Genomic DNA, 21,166 nt, shown 5'->3' with positions numbered 1-21,166 from the left:
TTTGTCGTGATGCGAAGTTCCCTGCGGTGTTGGGCTGTCCGGATCCTGAGAGGTCTGACCATCTTAATGCGATCAGTGATATTTATTTTATCTTTTTAAATGGAGAAATGCTGATAAAAAATAAGAAAAAAATGGAGAAATTAATGAGAAAGCATGTAAAGAGGCGTCACGTGCACATGATCCAACCGGTGAATATGGACATGTCACGCAAAGTCAGCCAGCTTTCAGAGCCCAAAACCAAAAAACCTCTTCAAAATTTATTACTTTTTGGACGATCTTGCCCTCTCATTGTCCCATTTATTACCTATCACATGCCCCTTGTTTTATTTTTATTTTAATTTTTGTGTTGGCTAGCTTTTACACAATATCACCAAGAATGCTTGAATTTCATTACTCAATTTGACGCATCCTTTGCTTCCTCAGTTCTCATGCTTGTTTATTAATTTCAAAACCACAATCACATGAAATATAGAATGAGAATTAAAGTTGGGAGCTGCAAAGAACCAATGAATAAGGCACACCAATCTAACATGTCATAGGCCAAAATATGTTTTTGTTTGGTAATGTGGGTCAACCAATCTCATAAATGAGTTAGCTGGATTTGCATTTGATGCTGCTTTCTTCTCAGTCAGTATTTAATGTGACAATTCCCCCTACTCTAGTATTTATTACTAAGCAACAAATAATAAATACAGACTTTCATATCTCTCATTTTAAGCACTTTGATGTCTATGTTTTTTTCTTTCATATTCACGAGATCTAATGAATTATTGAACTGCATATCTAAATTCTTTATTATGAAAAAACAATCTTCCAGTGATTCCATAATGGTGGAAGTTAATGAAAATGGTGAATGGGGCGGTAAACATGTATGTAGATAACTAAAAATAATTGATTGGAAATATTCAAAACCAAGTATTTTTCTTAAATGTAAGCATATGTTTTTGTACAAGAAGTAATGGAAAAAACTGGTATGACATTGTATAGTCCATTTTTCACTTTTTATCTAATCCACTGCCACGGGAATTTACTCTCTGGATCAATCATAATGTAATGTTTCTAAGCTTACCAACCAGAACTCGAAATCTTACAAAACCATTTCAAAATTGTGTAAAAGCAGAATTAGAATACAAACCCAAAACTTGCAAACATCAAATATATGTGCAACGCAATATGCATTTCAATAACCCCTTCAATAATATAGCAAATTGTTTTGTACACTTTATATGAAAAAGGAAAAGATTGAAAAAGGAAAAAGAACACCTCTCCCTCTCTCTTTTTTTCTGACGGGAATTGTCGTTACACCCGTAAATATACACATGTATCACGTATGTATACTTTTGTTTGTATTTTGTATGATTTCAAGGATATGTTTTACCAAGACATGGAAATAAAACGAAAGTACTAGGTGAGTAAACTTATACGTAGGTCTTATTTTGAGATGTGTTTAACATTAACCATTGTGCGTGGTTGTTATATTCCTTCAACAACAAATTTTTACGTTCTTCTGCTGTTTGTGCAGATGTTAATAGCTTTTAGCAGAACTATGTGGTTCGTTTCATAAGAAATGATCACAAGCTGCTGAGATGATTCATAGACAGTGAAAGAACATGAAAAGCGAAAAATTTAAACAGCCCTTTTACATATCCAAGGAAACTACAATCATTACATTTCATATACACACACGTACACACGTAAGTCTATATAATTTTGACCTTTCTAAATTGAAAAGTCTGGGGAAATAAAATTCATGACAAGTAACATACGAAAACCCGAAGAGCTAAACAAAAACAAATATGAATGAAAAGAACAAACGCCAACTAAACAAAGAAGCTTTATAGTGTTGAACTATTTGTATATGACTAAACTGGCGGATCCATATGTGATCTAATGAATATAGTGTTGAATAGTAGGGGAGTTCAAATGTACATATAAAGACATAACATCTTCAGAGCGACGACAACAAAACATGTCTATTAGAGAGCATAGTCTACGTTTTGGACTTGGCTTCAACTAAGATGGAAACAAATCTAGTATTTGACTTAAGCTTACTGCCTCAACACAAAAAAAAGGATCATCATTCAACTATTATTCTAGTGTTTCATTAACAAATTGACTTGAACTTTTTTATATTATCATGAGACTCTAGTAGTGGGTGGTGTATATATAAAAAGTGAGGTATTAAAGCCAACAAAAAAAAAAGAGAGCAGAGAAAAAAAATGGCTCCGTCGTCTTCATCTTCTCCTTCCAAATCCCCTGTTCCATCTCTTCACCCATCCCTTCATTTCACTCCCGTAAGTCTAACTCAAATCTCTATTCTTTGTTTCTCGATAAAAAACGCAGGAATTAAAAGAACACACAAAACTCAAATTTGTTTTGTTTGTCTTGCTCTCTGAACAAAAAGTATGTTTTTCTTCTTCTATTATTTCAAAAATCTTTCTTGTTCTTGCCTGTTTTCCTGAGAGCGTTACGTACAGACTATTTTTTTTGGTTCCATGAAAAAAGTGGGAAGAAACTGTTCTGATAACTTTATCGTCAAAAGTTTTCATCATTTTGATCTCAATGATTCCATTAGAACTTCATATCGTGTCACCTGAGGATTATTCAAATCCAAAGATTCCATTTTTTCTTTGGCATATATTCACTGACTATATTAAAGAAAGATTTTGTTTTTATAAAATTTTATAACTTCTCTCTGTTCATTCAGATTCCAGAATGCGAAGAAGACAACTTCCACGAAGAACGATACAAAAACAGAGCAACACCGAGCAGCGACGGCGGCTCTTCCGCTACTCCAAGTCGCCACCGTCACCACCGCCGCAGTAACGAGGAGAACAACTACCAACACACTCTAACCCCTCTCCACCACAACGGAAACAGAAAACGACAAGACCACGACGACGAATACGGAGGAGCAGTCTCCTGCAACAAGTGCCGTCCTCACCACTCTCACCGCGACAAATTCTCCGTCGTCCCCCTCGAAAGCCACCACAACAACAACCCTTCCTTCATCTCCAGCCCCAACCTCATAATCAAATCAATCTTCCAATCACTAACACGGAGAAGCCCCAAACCCTCCTCCGCCGCCCCCCTTCCGCCGCGCTCTTCCTCCTCCTCCGCCTCCACCGCGGCAGACGCTTCAAGAGAAGAGCAGTGGCGGCTAGCCGTGGCGGAGCTTTCTCACAAACTCATCCAAGCCACGAAGAAGAAAGAAGACGCCGTCGTCGAAGCCTCCCGGCTGAAAACGTCCATGTCGGAGCTCGAGAAGAAGCTCAACAAGCTCGAGATCTACTGCCACAACCTCAAGTCGGGCCTCGACGAGTGCAGCATCAACAACAAGAAACAGAGTCTCCCTGTCCGAAAAGACACGTTCAACGACAGGATCATCCAGCAGTTCCTCGTGTCAGTATCGGAATCTCGCTCTTCGATCAGAGCCCTTAGCAGAGCTCTTGCCTCGCAGCTGCGTACCGTCGGCGGGAAAGTCTACGAGCGGCTCTCTCTCCTCCTCCAGCCTTTCGACGTCAAGATCAACTCTTTCGCCAAGAACCCGAAAAGTTTGATCTTTTACCTCGAGGCGATCCTGAGCAGAGCCTTCTTCGAGGACTTCGAGGCTTCCGGGTTTCAGAAAAACGGGTCGACCCGGATCTTGAACCCGATTGATCGCTGCGAGTCTAATTACGCTTCGTTTAACGTCTTGATGGAGCTCACGTGGGACGAGGTGTTGAGCAGAGGGACGAAACATTTCTCCGAGGAGTTTAGCCGGTTCTGTGACCGGAAGATGAGCGACGTCGTTTCGATGCTTTGCTGGAACCGAGCGTGGCCTGAACCGCTTTTGCAGGTAAAGTAGTAAACCGAAGTTTTCATTTGGTTTATGAAAAACCAATTGAACCGGGTTTTTTCTTTTGTAGGCTTTCTTTGGTGCGTCGAAGAGTGTTTGGTTGGTTCATCTCTTGGCTAACTCGGTGAACCCGGGTTTGCAGATCTTTCGCGTGGAGAAAGATGACCGGTTTGATCCGGTTTACATGGAGGAAACTGGTGGGGACCGGTATAAGAGTGTAGTTCGAGCTATGGTTCAACCTGGGTTTTATGTGTATGGTAGTGTAGTCAAGTGCAAGGTGGTTTGTAAGCATTCCGGCGGCGACGAGGAAGAAGTAGTGGAAGACCGTGTGGTCAAGGAATGTAATAAAAACGACAAGAGTTTAATAAGCATTTGTAGTCCATTAGGAGTTTAATTTACTTGATTAAGGAGATAAAAAAATTGGTGAGTTTTGTTTTGTTTTGTTTTATGAGCTTGTAATTAAAGAAAGGGGGAATTACCTTTGCAAGTGAATATTTTAAAACTGGTTCTATTTAAACAACGTTTACAATGAATATTTTGTTGGCTTGTTGTCAAACTGATTCAAGAAAAGAAGTCCAGTAAAGTAAATTATTGGCGTTTTCTCGTTGGCTTCATATTCTTGGAGCTGGTTACTGTAGTTCACAATGACATCTAATGGTTGTCGTTACTGGTTATATAGACACATATGTACATTTACTAAGCATAATCTTAAAGATTAGGCTTAGAGTGATAGGGCTTAGAATGGCGTGGAAATCTCAATACCAACATTAATCTTCAAAATGTTGAATCATTTACGTGAAATAGCTTCAAATATTTTTGAGCTTAAAGCATTTAGTTAGACTGAGTTACCGAAGATATAGGTTTACGATTAGAAGTAATTTAAATAAGCAAGCATGAATTAAATTAGTTGTAACAAAACGTTGGTTCACGGTCTTGCAACAGCGATTAGAGGGGGTATATGTTGGTGAATTGACTAGAAACGTTTACAAAAGACCGGGTCTAAATCGAAACTTCGATTTTACCGATTCAAACCGCCGGTTTGAGTCAACACGGTCTAAAACGTTTAATTTATCTTCAACAAAGCAACCGCGGTTTTCGAGAGAGAGAGAATGTTTTAGTTTCATTCGATTTACGGTCTTCTCCTCACACTCATGCTCGGTCTTGGTCTCTGTCATTTTGTCGTTGTCTAAACTTTGATTAGTTCGCGATCTTCAATATCTCTCTGGTCGGTCAATCTATTCTTAGATTCGTCGATCGGAGATTAGAATCAGTGAGAAGTTGGTGGGGATCGAAGGTATGTCGTACTCTGATTCCGATTCGTCCTCCTCCCAGGCTGGCGAATACAAAAACTTCCGCCAGCTTACTCGCGAACGTGAGTTCTCTCTCTCTCTCTCTTGATATACTGTTTTTGACTCTTGTTGATTCGGATTGACTTGGTTGTCTGGATTTACGTTGTCTATTTCTGGTTCCGGGTTTTGTGGAGTTGCCATGTTTAGTCGTGTTGATTCGTTTTGATTCTGGTTCTACTGTCATAAGAACGGTTAAGTGTAGATTTAATTGTTTTATCCCTAGATAATATATGTGAGTTCAATGACTAAGACTTGTAGCGGAATTTGCATTGAGACAGTTCTTTTTATGACCAAATATGTTGCTTGTAATATTGGATTGTGCTCAAATGTTAGTTAGTGTTTAAGGCCTAAGATGAGTTTTATGAATGGGGGAATTATGCTTGGTGGTGGATCTGCGAGTTGTATCGAATTGTGGATCTACTTAGAATTGAACCGCGTGGTTGTTATAACGAGCCAAGCTATGCTTATCGGACACTATTATGTGTTCGTGATAATGACGATGAAAGGATTTGATTATGCATATGAAACGCGGACGTGTGGTATATTTCTAATGTTTCTTAAAAAAAAGCTTTGAGAAGAAGGTCGTGGATTTTGATTGTAGTTATTTTTTTAGAGTTCTATGCAGTGTCGTGGATTTTGATTTTGAGCCTTTTCGGCTGCTGCCACTGTTCATTTGCTCTTTAGTTTTTTTTTTCCCCCATATGTTTTTGGCAGTGTGTCTGTCTGATCTTTTACATTTCTGTTATTTTCCAGGACTCTTGTATGAGATGCTTAGATCTACCAAGACTGGGAGCTCAAAATCCACCTGGAAGGTATGTTTACCTCTTCTTCGTTCACCGTGGCTGACCAGATTATGTTATTGGCCTTAAGAATGCCTTTATACCTATTTTTTTGTCTGCAATGTTTTTTTTTTCCCTTAGGTACTAATCATGGACAAACTCACTGTCAAGATCATGTCCTACGCCTGCAAAATGGCTGATATCACGGACGAAGGAGTTTCATGTGAGAATTTTTAAGTCTTCTTTCTTCTTTTTTGTAAGGATTCTAGTAATCTATATGATGCTTTACTTGGGAATAACTTAACTGGTGTAATCCATCATTTTCTATGTAGTGGTTGAAGACATTTTTAGACGAAGACAACCTCTACCTTCACTGGACGCCATTTACTTCATCCAGCCAACTAAAGAGAAGTAATTCATCTTTCATGTTCCATACCTGCGCTCCAACATGTGATATTCATTATGTCCCTCTGATATTATTCTTTCTTCTGTTTCATCAGCGTCATCATGTTCTTGTCAGACATGTCTGGGAAATCGCCATTATACAAGAAGTAAGAAAATCGTATTCCCTCTTAGTTATCGGATCTATCCTAAAGACAATTTCTTCAAGACACTGATTCTCTTCTTTATTCCTCTGCATCTGTGAAGGGCATTTGTTTTCTTTAGTTCACCGGTTTCTAAGGAGCTGGTTGGTCACATCAAGAAAGATTCGAGTGTATTGCCCCGGATTGGAGCATTAAGAGAGGTGTGTATTGCAAACATCCATACCTTCTAGTGTATACTGTTTCCTGCTGTTTAATTTAATTACTATAATGTATGTCATTACAGAGCCATGATAGCATCCATATGAATACCTTATTATTTGATTTTCATTTTGCAGATGAACTTGGAATTTTTCGCCATCGACAGCCAGGTATGATCATTCCGAATATCTTGTGTTTCTGCAGTTTAGCCGTGTTTATATTGTTCTCCATCATATGGTCACATTGTGAAAAAGGGTCGCAGAAGACATTATTAACAACAACTTATACAGGGTTTCATCACCGACCATGAGAGAGCTTTAGAGGATCTTTTCGGTGACGAGGAAACTTCTAGAAAAGGCGATGCCTGCTTAAATGTGATGGCTTCTCGAATTGCCACAGTCTTTGCTTCACTACGGGTACCGTACCAATCATTTTTCTCACAATTAGTCACTATTATCTGGGGGATGACTCTTCTAAATCAGTTTGGACCTCACAGGAGTTTCCAACAGTACGTTACCGAGCTGCAAAGTCACTTGACGCATCGACAATGACAACTTTGCGCGATTTAATTCCCACGAAACTTGCAGCTGGAATCTGGAATTGTCTGGCAAAACATAAACAGTCGATTGAGAATTTCCCACAGACTGAAACGTGTGAGCTGCTCATCCTTGACAGATCCGTAGACCAGGTTTAGAACTGTTCTTCGCATTTGATGGTTCTTTCATTTATTTTATTTGTATTATTTTGTTATATGATTAGCAGCATTTTGCTTGTTTGGAATGTCTAGATTGCTCCTATTATACATGAGTGGACTTACGATGCTATGTGCCATGATTTACTGAACATGGAAGGGAACAAATATGTACATGTGGTAAGTTCAACTCTATGCTGCTGGATAAGTTATTGTGATTCTCTTCCTGGATACTCCGTGTGATGTTCTATTAGTGTTTTAGATTCCAAGCAATTCAGGCGGAGAACCACAGACGAAAGATGTGCTCTTGGAGGAACATGATCCTATTTGGCTAGAGCTTCGACATGCACATATAGCAGATGTGAGTCTGATGCCTAGGTGTTTGGTAATTGAAAAAGGTGAATACTCATGACCTGTGTTTTTTTCATCAGGCTAGTGAAAGATTGCATGACAAGATGACCAATTTCTTATCGAAAAACAAAGCTGCTCAGCTTCAGCATGGTAAGAGGTGGGTATCACTTTTATCTTTGTATATTAAACTTCTCCTGAACTGGTGGAATCGATTTTATTGTATGTCTTCTAGGTATTAAGTTTGATCATACTCTGACATAACTCTGAGTTGATGTACGTAGAATACTTTATTTGATTGGAGAAGTTCTTTGGATTGTTCTCTCCTTTTTAATCAATTTTCTTCGTCTCTTATTTTTTAGAGATGGTGCTGAGCTTTCTACGAGAGATTTGCAGAAGATGGTTCAAGCATTGCCACAATACAGTGAACAAATAGACAAGCTATCTCTCCATGTAGAGGTACTTCTGTGGTTATGTGCAACGCTCCCTTGTGTTTTCTTGTTGCACCCACCTCCATTCAAAAGTGACATCCCACTAGTTTGTATCCCTTATTCAAACCATTAATCTTTATATAGTTCTACACACTGTTGTTCTGTTAGTATACATCATCGAGTTGACATTTCACAGGATTTAGTGTCTGAAGAACTGTCCGCAGATGGCCAGATTTATCACTAATTCATATTAACTCCTTTTTTATGGTTGCAGATTGCTAGGAAAATCAATGACCTTATCAGAGAGCAGGGACTTAGGGAGCTTGGACAACTTGAACAAGACCTTGTTTTTGGTGATGCTGGGATGAAAGATGTGATTAAATATTTGAGTTCTCAAGAGGTTTGCATCTAGTTATAATAGTGGTTGACTTACTGTAGTATTTCATGAGACATTGAGCTCTCGAGCTTTATGTATTTTTTAAACTCATGTACAGGATGCAAGTCGTGAAGGCAAGTTACGCTTGTTGATGATTCTCGCAACAATTTACCCTGAAAAGTTTGAAGGTGAAAAGGGTCAAAATCTAATGAAGGTACTTGGGGATGTTAATGTTTCTAAATCTTTGTTTGGTTCGTATCCACCCCCACCTAAGGCTTTATTATTTTCTTTTTTTTTTCTAGCTGGCAAAACTCTCATCTGATGACATGAGCGCTGTAAATAATATGAGACTACTTGGTCCAGCCGTCGATGCTAAAAAGAATACACCGGGAGGTTTCACCTTGAAGTTTGATCTTCACAAGGTAACATCTTCTCTCTGAATGCCCCATCTATATATTGAAATGTATGTGAATCTTCCTAACATTCTTTGCTAATGGCTGCAGAAGAAACGAGGTGTCAGGAAAGAGCGTGAAGAGGAAGCAGCATGGCAGTTATCTCGATTCTACCCCATGATTGAGGTTCACTAGTTTCATTTTCTTTAGCATAATGCAAGACTCACTTGTTGACGGTTCTCTAATATGTGGAATTTGGCAGGAACTGATCGAGAAACTTAGCAAAGGAGAGATGCCAAAAGAGGATTACCCATGTATGAACGACCCAAGCCCAAGTTTCCACGGATCAACGTCACATTCTTCATCAGCAGCAAGTAGTAGTCAAGGCCAAGCTGCTCAGTCCATAAGATCAAGACGCACACCAACATGGGCTAAACCAAGAGGTTCAGATGATGGATATTCAAGGTAAAACTGTTTTTAAAACAATCCCAGTATCAATCCAAATATGAATATAACCTAAACATATAAGCTAAGATTTTGTTTCATTCTTGCAGTGATTCGGTGTTGAGACATTCGTCTAGTGACTTCAAGAAGATGGGGCAACGAATATTCGTGTTTATCGTTGGTGGAGCAACAAGATCAGAGGTAAGAAGCGAAGGAAAGAAAAGCTTTAAAAAATCAACCCATAGAATTAGGATATATGATGATCTCTTCTTACTGTTATATTTGTTTTTTCAGTTAAAAGTGTGTCACAAACTAACCACGAAACTCAAAAGAGAAGTAATCCTCGGGTCTACAAGCCTTGACGATCCTCCACAGTTCATAACGGTAAGCCACATACATACTTGACGCACCGAGATTTGACAAACTATGAATCACCCTCTCAATTAAAAGTAATCTTCTTGTGTCCCACAGAAACTGAAGCTTCTGACTGCAAACGAGTTATCAATAGACGATCTTCAAATATGAGAATAGAATCTCAAGTCAAATCTTAGTCTTTGTTCTCTGGTCTCCCAATCTAATGTGTAACCAACCATGTTAAAAGACATGAAAGAAATGGATAAAAGTGATCAGATTATGAGATCATTGACTCTTAAGTTTACACTTATTGTTTGGCGTCTATAAATGTAAAGCAGCTCATGAAGTTGACTTCTAGATCTTTGGCTATTTGTCCTGTTAAATTCGATTGTGTAAATTACCCTAAATCGTTCTTTTGCTATCTCAGGATGTCTTATATCATCATTCAATTCTATTTCTGAGAATAACTACAGTCGGTCATCCTAAAAAATGCACACCACAGATTTATATTAAGATCCTCTTAACATGAACAACAATAAGACGTTTAAAGTATACTTGGAATATTACTTTTTAGCTTTGGGATCAATAGATTATCTGATTAGCTGTTCAGGTCCATAGAAGATACTAAAAGAAAAGGGTCGTCAGTAAACCTTGTCTCATGAAACCGTGCATTTTCCCCCCTGATGATACATTCTGCAAGTAACCATGATCAGTGTCAGCTATGGAATGCTTCTCAGTTAGAGTCATATATTTATATAGCAGTTCATTAATCTAGCAATATCTATATTTAAACAGATTTAGACACCAGCTAGCTTGGTGTTCGATTACGAAACAATATAAAGGCTGCATTGTTGATTTTACCATCAGTTTTTAAAGTTTGGATGTAACCAATATAAAAAAAAGTCTTTTTCTAGTGACTATTTTGTTAGTAAATTTAATCACTAGATACGATCATATAAATTATATGTGTAGCGTCACTAGTGGTTAAATCTACGCAATTGTACTATAGTGTTATTGTGCAAGTACTAGTAGCTATATTGAAATCACTTGGATAACACCAAGCGTTATATGTTAGTGTTCTTTTAAGGAGTTGAATCCTATCATAAAATCGTCTTTAATTGTGTTTTTCTTCGTGGTGACATGTATACATGTTCTTAACTTCCTCGATGTCCTGAACAGTTGAATTCATCGTTTTGGTATTAATCATATTGTTTAAAATGTCCTAACATATAATCTGAGTTTTTTTGCTAATTTGTTACTTTGAATTGCTAAAGAGATGGATGTGTAAGTTTTTAACAAATCAAAACTTAAATCATGTTTGCTGGTTAAATGATTAATAGAGAAAAAATGTTTTGACCTATATAGTTCTAGTTCATCATTTCCTTTAAATAAAAGAAACATAGAGCAAATTATTTTTTCACATGCTCGATTGTGCTTATCTAGGGTTACTCATATAAATCTCTTAAATGCATGATTGGAGACATACCTTCTCTTTTATCATTATGCTTTAATACATATATATTCATTTCGTATCATGAAGAATGATAACCACTCTTTCCAAATAATATAATTTAATCCATAGTAACTGAAATTCATTACAAATGGGAGTGGAAAGATTTGGACTACACAGATGCCAGAAAAGCTAATTATCCCTTCATGCAAAGACGGAAAAACTTATATGGGTGATATTTTGTTTATGAGAGTTACATTATATCGCGATTCATATGGAGACGGATTATTCTGACCTAATGGACATGATTGAAAACTCTATTGACTGACCGGTCTTTGCTTCTGAACTGACATGAGTTCAATATCGCTCGTATACCCAGAACTAGAACAGATTTTTTCGCCAAAGAGGCGAAATGTAGCAGTGTTCTTTTTTTCATATAGATCAAATCCATTCGGATAGAGCATCTCTTCAAAACAACTCAAATCCACCTAACTACTTCATCTTAGAAAATGGGCGCAAAAAAAAAGAAGAAGAATAACCTATCATATGGACAAAAGTCGTCGTTACAGTACTTTCAGTATCAATTAATATACTTTCAGTATCCATTAATATGATTTCATTTTTATAATGTCATAAATACCATGGCAATTAAGTTAACAAATCAACTTAAAATATGCCAAAATAGAACAATTGCGTTCACAAGTCACAAGAGTTCACCAGTGTACTAGACGCCATAACACCACACATATAATATGTCAAAAAGGTACAATTGCGTTCAGAAGAGTTCTTCGAGACCTGCTTATTCCGAGTATCATTTCTATGTTTTGGTATTTTTATATTCCTCATTATATGTTTGCACACAATCCGACGAATGTGGAAAACCAATAACATACCTACCAGATCTTATTCTCTGATTTGATTCAGTCGTTGAAGTTTTATTTTTCAGACCTAATGACAGCCATGTCTACAACTGCACGGAATATTCTCCTGCGTGGACTGAATCCAATTAATTAATATTTTCAGACCTGATGGCAGATATGTCTAGCACTGCATGGAATCATTGTCATATATACCTGATTTGTAATCTATCAACTTTATAGGATTACAAAATCTGATAGCTAAGGAATTAAAAATAATTAGTTATATGTATTTGTTATTGTCGTATATACTTTCTCATCTACTACCATGACAAAACCAAACCAACTATGGTTAGCTAATGTCATGTATCCTAGAGCCGGCCAATAAACATTGTAATAAGAACTTCAAAATTGTAATATAAGAAAAAACAGATTTCATAACATTTCCATTTGTCAAATAATCTTGTTAGCTTTATATTTAAAAGGCTGGTGACATTGTTCATCTTATGTTATAAGTAAATTTTGCATGGCTCTCTTGATCGTTATATATGTAGGCATGTTACATAAGTATATCACAAACAAACAAAAATATAACAACGATCTTACGTGAAAATGGAAGTAGGTATATTGTGGTTGGAAATAAATTAGCATAGTTTGTTTACAAAAAAATAAAAATAAAATAGCATAGTGGCTAGCTCAACGGAGTAATCTAACTACATGTAGGTTCTTCTTTGGACTTGGAAACGAACAAGACACATTATTAGATACTAATTTCTTTCACTGTTAAATTATTATAGCAAGATAGACATAGTGCATATAGAAGCAATCCTTTTGATAGTGTTTTAGCATATTCTATAGTTTGTATGCTAATAATATATATCTATGGACAAAATACTGATTTTCTCTAATAATTATTTTCTTTAATAATTAAAAACCAAATGATGTTTTAGCGTAGGAGATGTGGGTGTTATCATTTGCATTGTGGTCTTGCGAAAGTTTAACTAAAAAGGATTTTTTTTTGTAAAAATAATTATTGGGGGATTTCTAAAATAGTTGATTTTCGGGAGTTACATTATATCACAGTTTTGCTTGGTCACTATAGTCAAGTCAAAATGTTCAATTTATGAATGGGTTTTGTGAAAATATTTATACCTGAATGCATGCATGCTTAATTTAACGTATCGAACACTTGATATTATGAAAAAATGTAGAACTAAATATTAAAAATGAACTGAAGGACTAAATAATAGTAACACATTTGAAAGTCATATCGCTCTCGTTTGCCGCAATAGCTCTCGCGGTAAGTTTTTGTTGAAGAATATCATCTTCAGAGTACGTTAATCTATATATATAAAAGAAGCATTGTATCTCTCCTGGGCATGCCAGCTCGGATGCCACGTCGGAAATAGAAGCTCTCTCGCGCTGCCACGTCGGATCCGCACCGTTTCACTTAAGCGTTGCTCTGTCCGAACGGGCTTCACGTGGGCTTCGTCACGCGCTAATCAAATGTTTTCTGTCGCGAGGCCCGTCCGCATACGTCTTCTACGGGGAACCCTAAACAGATGCTCCCTTCCTGTTCTTCGTTCGTCGCCTATCGCCGCAGCGGCTGTCTAGAACCTGTAACGGTTTTGCTTTCAATCACCTTAAATCGTCTTTAATTCACCAATAATGGAGTTTCAAGAGGATGTAGTCTTGAAGAATCTATGTAAGAAGCTTCGTTTGCGTCTTTACGCCTTCCTTTCTAATCCTTTGAAACGTTAATGGTTATTTATTCATGGTTGTCTAATCTCTGCAAGTTGGTCTCTCAGCACCTATAAAAGGTAAGCCATCTTTCCTTGAACATCATCCTCTCAATCCGTGATAACACCAAAGTTAATTCATTATGTGAGTGGCTAACTCATCAATCCTCTGCTTTAATGGATTCTCTAGCTGCGACACAAGAAGTTACGATGAACGGAGTCCTCATCGGTTTGAATCAGCCCTAGGGACGACAGAGTCGCGGAGATCTTCGATTCCGTACCTCTCATTCCTCCTCTCGAGATCTCTCGCTCATCATGGTCACTCTCTCTTCTTCTTCTTATGATTTTAATAGGCTTTGAAATTGAACTTTGATATTGGATTACGGATTGTGGAGTTTTTGTTTGTCTACGAAATGAAATTGTATTCTTGACCTTCTGAATATTGCTTGATTGTCTGTAAATCTTATTGTTTTGTCTATTCTAACATAAAAAAAATTAGGTCTTGGATTGTTTTGGTTTAACCACAAGCGCAACATTTTTACTAGATCTTTTTGAGAGAAATTTAGTGTTTGCATCCATATGTGTTTTTGATGCCAAAAAGATAATTTTTGTTTACTTATGTGTTTTTTATGCCAAAATATAGTTTTCTGTCGTTTGTCTGTGTTTAGTTAGAGGAGCATTACGTGGCTATGTGAGGAGATGGAGTTGAGATGAGGATGCTAGCTCTTACAGCTTTGGATGTTCTACGGTTCGTCAGATTTTTACAATTGATACAGGTTTTTGTGTTTTGAGTGAACTTTTGACGCTGAGGATATGCAAGAGTTCAATGTCTAGCATGCAGGACAACAGATGACTAATTGCAATAAGCTGGCTAGACTTGATGGAGTTCCATACCGTGATTTCACTGGATAGGTCTTTGGTTTTTTTTTTTTTGGAAAAGAAAAAAAATGTAGTTTGCATTTTAGGGGTTAACATGTTAAACTCAAGCATCTTTCTTAGTTGTTGTTTGTCTTGCGCTGTTGGCAGGAGAGGATTTGACTATTCTCTATGGGTTCGAATGTAAGGATAATGTTTGAGACCAACACACAAAACCCACCGGGTCATATAAACGAACAGTGTCACTTACCAAATAACCAAAATTTTAGCAAAACACCCTTACAAAGCTGCAGCGCAATATAGCGTCCCAATAAAAGCCACCCTCAAGAACTGCATACTAACCTCCCTGCAACCCATGTTAGTCAGGATAGTTGTTTGCTTGAACTCTGACCTCACAGCACCTTCTGTTTTTTTTTATCAGCACCTACAACAACTAAAACAATGGAATCAGAAGCAGAGCTTGAAGGTCATTTGTTTGAATCATCAACCTTAAACTGTTGCTATTAAACCAATATAAACCCGGTAAGGACTACATTATTACTTTTAAAAAATTAGGAATCACCCAACAATTATGTTGTCAACGCTTAGAACACATTTATATTAAAAGGAACAGTCAAATTCCTTAAAAAAAATTAATAATTTCAGTCCACTATGGAAACCATGGTATACTTCTTATTGAACCAAATGACGTGTCGAAGTGTCGAACCCGGACATGGAACCATGACCATGGGTAACAAAAACTCAAAATACATGTGTTAATAACGAAGCCATTACACAATCCACACGTCACATATCAAACATACAATAGTACAAGCTTCTGTTGGGGCTTTTAGAATAGCGCAAAGAAACAAAAAAAAAAGATTTTGAACAACCTAGCCATAACAAAGTACCGCTTGCAATCGTTTTTAAATTGTGCTTTAAGGTTTTAAGCAACAAATGCCACTGACCGACAAATAAACAACAGACCTGGGAAACTGTGAGCTTACCACGTCTCTCAATTTTCTCAACACCAGTTTCAAGATCATAGAAAGTATAGACCATAAATAATTTAAACTTTTTTATTCTTTAATATGATGCATTTGTAAAATAAACAAAAGAGTTTTTTTGGTTGAATAAATTTAAAATTCAATTCATGAAAAGGAAAAATTTCTCAACACCTCATAAACCGTGCAATATGAATAACACAGTGTGTTGACCCCGCACGTTGCAGCCCACGACCGCAGTCAGAAGTGCCGAAAATCCTACACTCCACTGATTTAGGTGGAGATATTATGGTGCGTAGACTGCCAACTACAAGTTTGATTATGGAATATGTGACATGCTCCGATCTCCGAACGACGACAATGGCTGCATGTGACTTAGATCCCATCTGAAATAACAAATAGAAGTTCCACATGTAGGCTTATGTCAAAGCTTATGATCTCCTTATTTCTCACACAAATGAGGAACTACAACAATGAGGCTGTAAAAATGGCGGACGTCCCGCCTACATTCTAAATACATGGATCATTAAACATCATTTTAGAGAATGTAACCACCAAACTTCACAGTTCATGTTATTGCCACAAAGAAATCTTTAAAGACGTCCGGATGACCGAGGTTAGAGCTACACATTTACGTTATACATTTTTATATACACGAGTCTGTTTGCAGTGAATAATTGTCGTAATTTTCATTGCATATTTGATATTGGGACGACTCATTTCTCTCAGTGAACGGAGAGACACAGCGTAAGCGTCGAAGTGGACAAGTTCTTCTGCTATCCCGATCTTATTTTTAAAATTTTAATAACAGTTTAATATCAGGACATACAGTCATTTAGTTGGTGACCTTATTACACTTACTCAAAACATCGTCTACGGATCCTCATCGTTTATATAGTCTATCCTCTGATTTGTGTTTATGTGCTTCACATATTTTTTAAATGAAAATACTCAAATAACACTAATATATAGGTTTATAAAATATATATGTTTACATACACGCATAAATATAGTAGCAATTTTTCCAGAACAGAAAACTAATCTGCACACATATAATATAGATAGATACATATATAATTAAACAATTCATTCCAACGAAACAATTAAAATTAAATTATTTCATACGGAGAAGAAAAAAAAACATAGTATCCATTCCTTTGTCATTACCATTAAAATACTATTTAATTTGTACAACTGAAGCAATAGTTGCTATTATTGTCCAGACATCCATAATCCTAAATTTAGTATATTTACCAACTACTTAACAACGTATAACAAAACTCGGATAAACCATCAAACTCCCATACATTCCTCCCTCCAACAGCAAAAAAAAACCATGAGACATATGAACAACCAAGGTTTAATATACTAATACTTTAGTTTCAAGATCATTTTATAATCCACAACCCGCCCGTAGGGCGGGCCGATCCTAGTGTTATATAAGTATAAACAAAATTACAATTGACGTGATTCAAGGGGGAAACCACATAAACTGCGGAGATTTACCGTGAAGAATGATTCTCATTTACACCAAAAAACAAAGAAAATGATTCTCGCTCTGGTCAAATAAGAGAGAGTTTGACCGCACGTGACAGACATTCATAATTTTGTCAGTGGAACGACGTAGTTCAACGGCAGTGAATCACCGGAGTATCATAGCTGCACCGCACACGACCGTAATGATCTCCGAGCCACTGATCTTGTCACGAGTAGGTTACTTGATAGGGCAATCCAGGGCCGGCTGAGTATGGCGGCGGTCAGTGCGACCCGCCCGGAGCCCATACCAAAATATTTTTTTTTTGAAATTTTTATGTTTAAATTGCATATATAATATTACATTCAAATAAATATAGTGTAATGAAGTAGAATTATGTAAAATAATTTAAATTTTTACAAAGTTCAAACAAAAAATAAATGTAGTTTTAAAAAAAAAAAATTAATAGTTAAATGATTCAAAAAAAATTTGTTCTAAATTTTTTTATGGTAAAGCTTAATTCTTTTTTATACTGGGACCCATCGTAGTATCGAGCCGACCCTGGGGCAATCAACTGCATAGGCTGATAGGCAATATATCATTTTATAAACATAAAGGTATTTTATTCCATTGTCTTAGTTTTTTTCTCTAGGCAAAGCATACCTTATACTATAAGCTAAAGAAAACATACCTAATACCATATTCCAAGGACATCTTTAGTTTCATTCTATTTTCTATACTAAACTCTATTATTGAGTAAAATATTTTCCAACTCCACTTTATATTTTACTCTAAAATAGTGCAACTCTATTTCTTACTATATATTTAGTGTATAGAGTGGAATTTTTTTATTTATACTTTAGTCATTTTATTCTTTAATCTTTTTATTTTGTAACTATTTATTTGTGTAATTTAATTATGCAAACAACACAATATATATAAACGTTGGAAACTTATTTTATTATTCAAAAAAAATAATCACTAAATTCAAAATAATTTTATAAGATTAGCCAAAGAAAACAAATACTAAAATTAAAAATAAGGAACATAACATAAAATTAAAATTATAGATTATACTGACTTAATTTTCTGGTAAATTTTCCATATCCACTAAAATTGTAAAATACTATCCAAATGATATTTTGTTTGAATAGTTTCTTGGTCGATTTAGAAAACCAAAGATAAAAAAGCTCATTTCGCATTCAAAATTTGTTAATTGATAATTTATGAGAAAAATACAATAATGGTAATGTTTAAGTTAAAATGTATTATGTTTTTAATATAATGTTATGTAATTTTTAATATAATAAATGTTTGATATAAATATATAATTTATGAAAACTTTATATAAGGGATCAATTTGTAAATTTTGTAAGTAAAAATTATTAACCATAAAATAGAAATGAATATATTTAAAAATATTTTTTAAAATAATATTTATTTTTAGAGTCAAATATAGAGTAAACCGTCGAAGAGAAATTTATTCTATTTTATAGTTAATCTATTCTTAGAAGAATGTGCACTATAGTATTTATTTTTAAAAATATATATTTTATATGCACTAAGTGTTTAGCATAAGAAAAGCTTTAAAAGATGCCTGTAAACCGATTGTAGCCTCTAGGTTTAAACTCTATTTTGTTAAATGGAGAAAGAACTATAAATTTTCATAAAATTAAACAACATTTATGTTTGTATCTGATTATATCACATTGAAAAAATATTGTCCTCTTGCAAATCATTTCCCCTTATTTTCTGGCTTTATTCCTGGCTTTTTCTATAAAAAAAACTTCTAACGCAAAAAGAAAGCAAATACAAATACATGTACACATTCATACAGTCTTCAGAGATTTGGTGAGAAAACATTTCGTTTGCCGACAGAAAAATCTGTCTCACCACCGAAATGGTGAAAATACCAAATTAATAATTACGATAACTTTTGTTTAGGTTGTAATTGCGTGAGTACATAATTACATTACTATTTTTCTTTCAAGACGTAATTACAATAACTTTCACTAGGTATTATACATCTCTTTAATTTAATTATAGAAAAGAAACTTTAGAATTTATTTTTGGAAAACAAATTATTTTGATTAAAAGCAAATTAATTTTGTAAAAAACCATAGCTAAGCTGCCAGTTAGTGCCTTTATCTTCCAAAGTTCTTTCAGATTTACATGCATAAATGTAAGCCTAATGTTAAAAGAAATGTACATGCAGAAAAAGTGAGCCCAATACATTTGTATTCTGAGTTTTTTTTTTGTTAATTGTCTAAATTTAAGTTTTGATCTTCTTGAGATTAATTGTTGGAGGAGTTGGTTGAGGTGAATCTAATGCCTGCTAGAAAGTTCAAAGTTACACAAGGAGAAAAATAATAAAGTGTATTTTAAAACAAAAAGTGGTATACTTTGCTATTTGTGGGGTATAAACATAATTATCGATTTCTACTTTTTAGGTCCCTTTTCCTTGTTCAGCATAGTTAAAATTACCACCCCAATGAAAATGACTCCTTGTTAAATCAGTAGCCTATATAGATTAAACTTTTAAATTGATTAATAATAAGCAATAGTATGAAAATATTTCTTAAAAGTAGCAGTACTTGAAGAATGTAGTAAGTACATATATGTACGTATGTGAAAAGAAGTACTTGACTTATATATTGGTCTATAGCCTAAATGGGAGGAATGGGAAGGGTTCATCAATGGTGCAGTGTGATCCGGTTGATTTCAAATGGTAACCAAGGGAGAAGTATTAATTTCTTGATGAGATACTGCCTTCAAGTGGTGATTTATGTTATTTGGCATGAGAGGAATATCAGGAGGGTAGAGGAGCTTTCTCAACCAGCAGCTTGTCTGATTAGCCGGTTGGAAAAAAATGTTAGAAACAGAGTTACTTCACTTCGAAAGGTTGTAGGTGGGAAACATGAGAAGACCATGGAGTTATGGTTTGCAAGGAGTTAAAGGAGGCAGTTTGTCTTTTTTTGAGATTATTGTAGTTCGATTTATGTTTTGAGTTTGTAGAGAAGTAGCAGTGGAACTCTATACCAAGGTTTTTTTTTTATTTGAATAAATTTAAAATTCTTTCAAAAAAAAATAGCTTAAGTGGGAAAATAGCATCTAAATAATTGTAATTCTCTATACTGTTTATAAATAATTGTTTTTTTCATTGATATCCCTGTTTTTACTTAATTTGTGTAATTTTACTTTAGCTGTCCGGTCAGTCCATTTATGAAATCTTTCCACTAGATTTCAAATTATGGTTCTATTGATAAAGTTATGATTTACAAGAATATAAATCATGGGTTACAGATTTTCTTTTCTAGAAATACCCCACAAAGTACAAACCATTGGCTCCTATAAATAAATAGGAAAGATATCTACCTTTTAAACTATTCATAGTTGTATAAAGTATAAACCATGTGTAATTAACAAGACCTGTAATAAGTAGCTTCAACCATAAACATCAGTAGATAGGTTTGGAATCTCAACAAATATTTAATGATTTAAAGGTGTAGGGCTTAAGAATTGTTCTCCAGCATTTGAAACTTGACAATTCACTGCTTCAAAATGAATTTGTATACAACAACAAAAACTATGATTTCGATACAATAACCTCCCCACTGAACTTGCTATCAAGGTGGGGATCCACATTTTTTGTTTTCCTGAATGTTAAAAAATAGATTGATAGTTACTTAGAATATATGTATAGAATCGTAACCATAATCATAATCACGGTTGAAATGAGATCGGAACCGGCTAATCAGGGCTTTTGTTCTTCAGCTACTCTAGATAGCAAAGTAAACATCTTTTGTCATAGCCATCAACAAACGTTATCATGAAGAAAGAACATTAAACTTTCAAAAGTTTAAGTCATTTTCTCGAAAAGTAAAGACATGTTTTCAAGTCATGATTAAGAATATGAATTTCGATGAAAAAACGAGAGGGATCATTACACTTTGTACCAACAGAGGAAGAAGCCAACGCTGTCGTTAATTCAGAGTTTATCATCTAACGGATACATCTATGGTTATGACAAGAAACTGAAAGC

The 21,166-nt window shown here is 35.3% G+C and overlaps 2 protein-coding genes across 2 annotated transcripts; both read left to right on the top strand.

Annotated features, from left to right (window-relative positions):
• Nucleotides 1-1,975: 1,975 nt before the first annotated feature.
• On the top strand, nucleotides 1,976-4,371 carry LOC103872013 (IRK-interacting protein). The gene is made up of 3 exons (XM_009150353.3): nucleotides 1,976-2,294; nucleotides 2,708-3,838; nucleotides 3,909-4,371. The coding sequence occupies exons 1-3, from the start codon at nucleotides 2,220-2,222 to the stop codon at nucleotides 4,230-4,232; spliced, it is 1,530 nt and encodes a 509-aa protein (XP_009148601.2). The 5' UTR covers nucleotides 1,976-2,219; the 3' UTR covers nucleotides 4,233-4,371.
• A 571-nt stretch (nucleotides 4,372-4,942) lies between these two features.
• Nucleotides 4,943-10,189, top strand: LOC103872012 (SNARE-interacting protein KEULE). Its single transcript, XM_009150352.3, has 21 exons — nucleotides 4,943-5,210; nucleotides 5,941-5,999; nucleotides 6,108-6,189; nucleotides 6,299-6,377; nucleotides 6,467-6,517; nucleotides 6,615-6,711; nucleotides 6,847-6,879; nucleotides 7,000-7,125; nucleotides 7,206-7,397; nucleotides 7,497-7,580; nucleotides 7,663-7,761; nucleotides 7,832-7,908; nucleotides 8,111-8,207; nucleotides 8,454-8,579; nucleotides 8,674-8,769; nucleotides 8,858-8,977; nucleotides 9,059-9,133; nucleotides 9,210-9,412; nucleotides 9,502-9,592; nucleotides 9,686-9,775; nucleotides 9,863-10,189. The coding sequence occupies exons 1-21, from the start codon at nucleotides 5,135-5,137 to the stop codon at nucleotides 9,914-9,916; spliced, it is 2,007 nt and encodes a 668-aa protein (XP_009148600.1). The 5' UTR covers nucleotides 4,943-5,134; the 3' UTR covers nucleotides 9,917-10,189.
• The last annotated feature ends 10,977 nt before the right edge of the window (nucleotides 10,190-21,166 follow it).

The sequence above is a fragment of the Brassica rapa genome, chromosome A06 (genome assembly GCF_000309985.2).
Source record: "Brassica rapa cultivar Chiifu-401-42 chromosome A06, CAAS_Brap_v3.01, whole genome shotgun sequence".
Classification (NCBI taxonomy): Eukaryota; Viridiplantae; Streptophyta; class Magnoliopsida; order Brassicales; family Brassicaceae; genus Brassica; species Brassica rapa.
The sequence above is the reverse complement of the archived record's forward strand: the minus strand, read 5'-3'. Positions and strand labels throughout refer to the sequence as shown.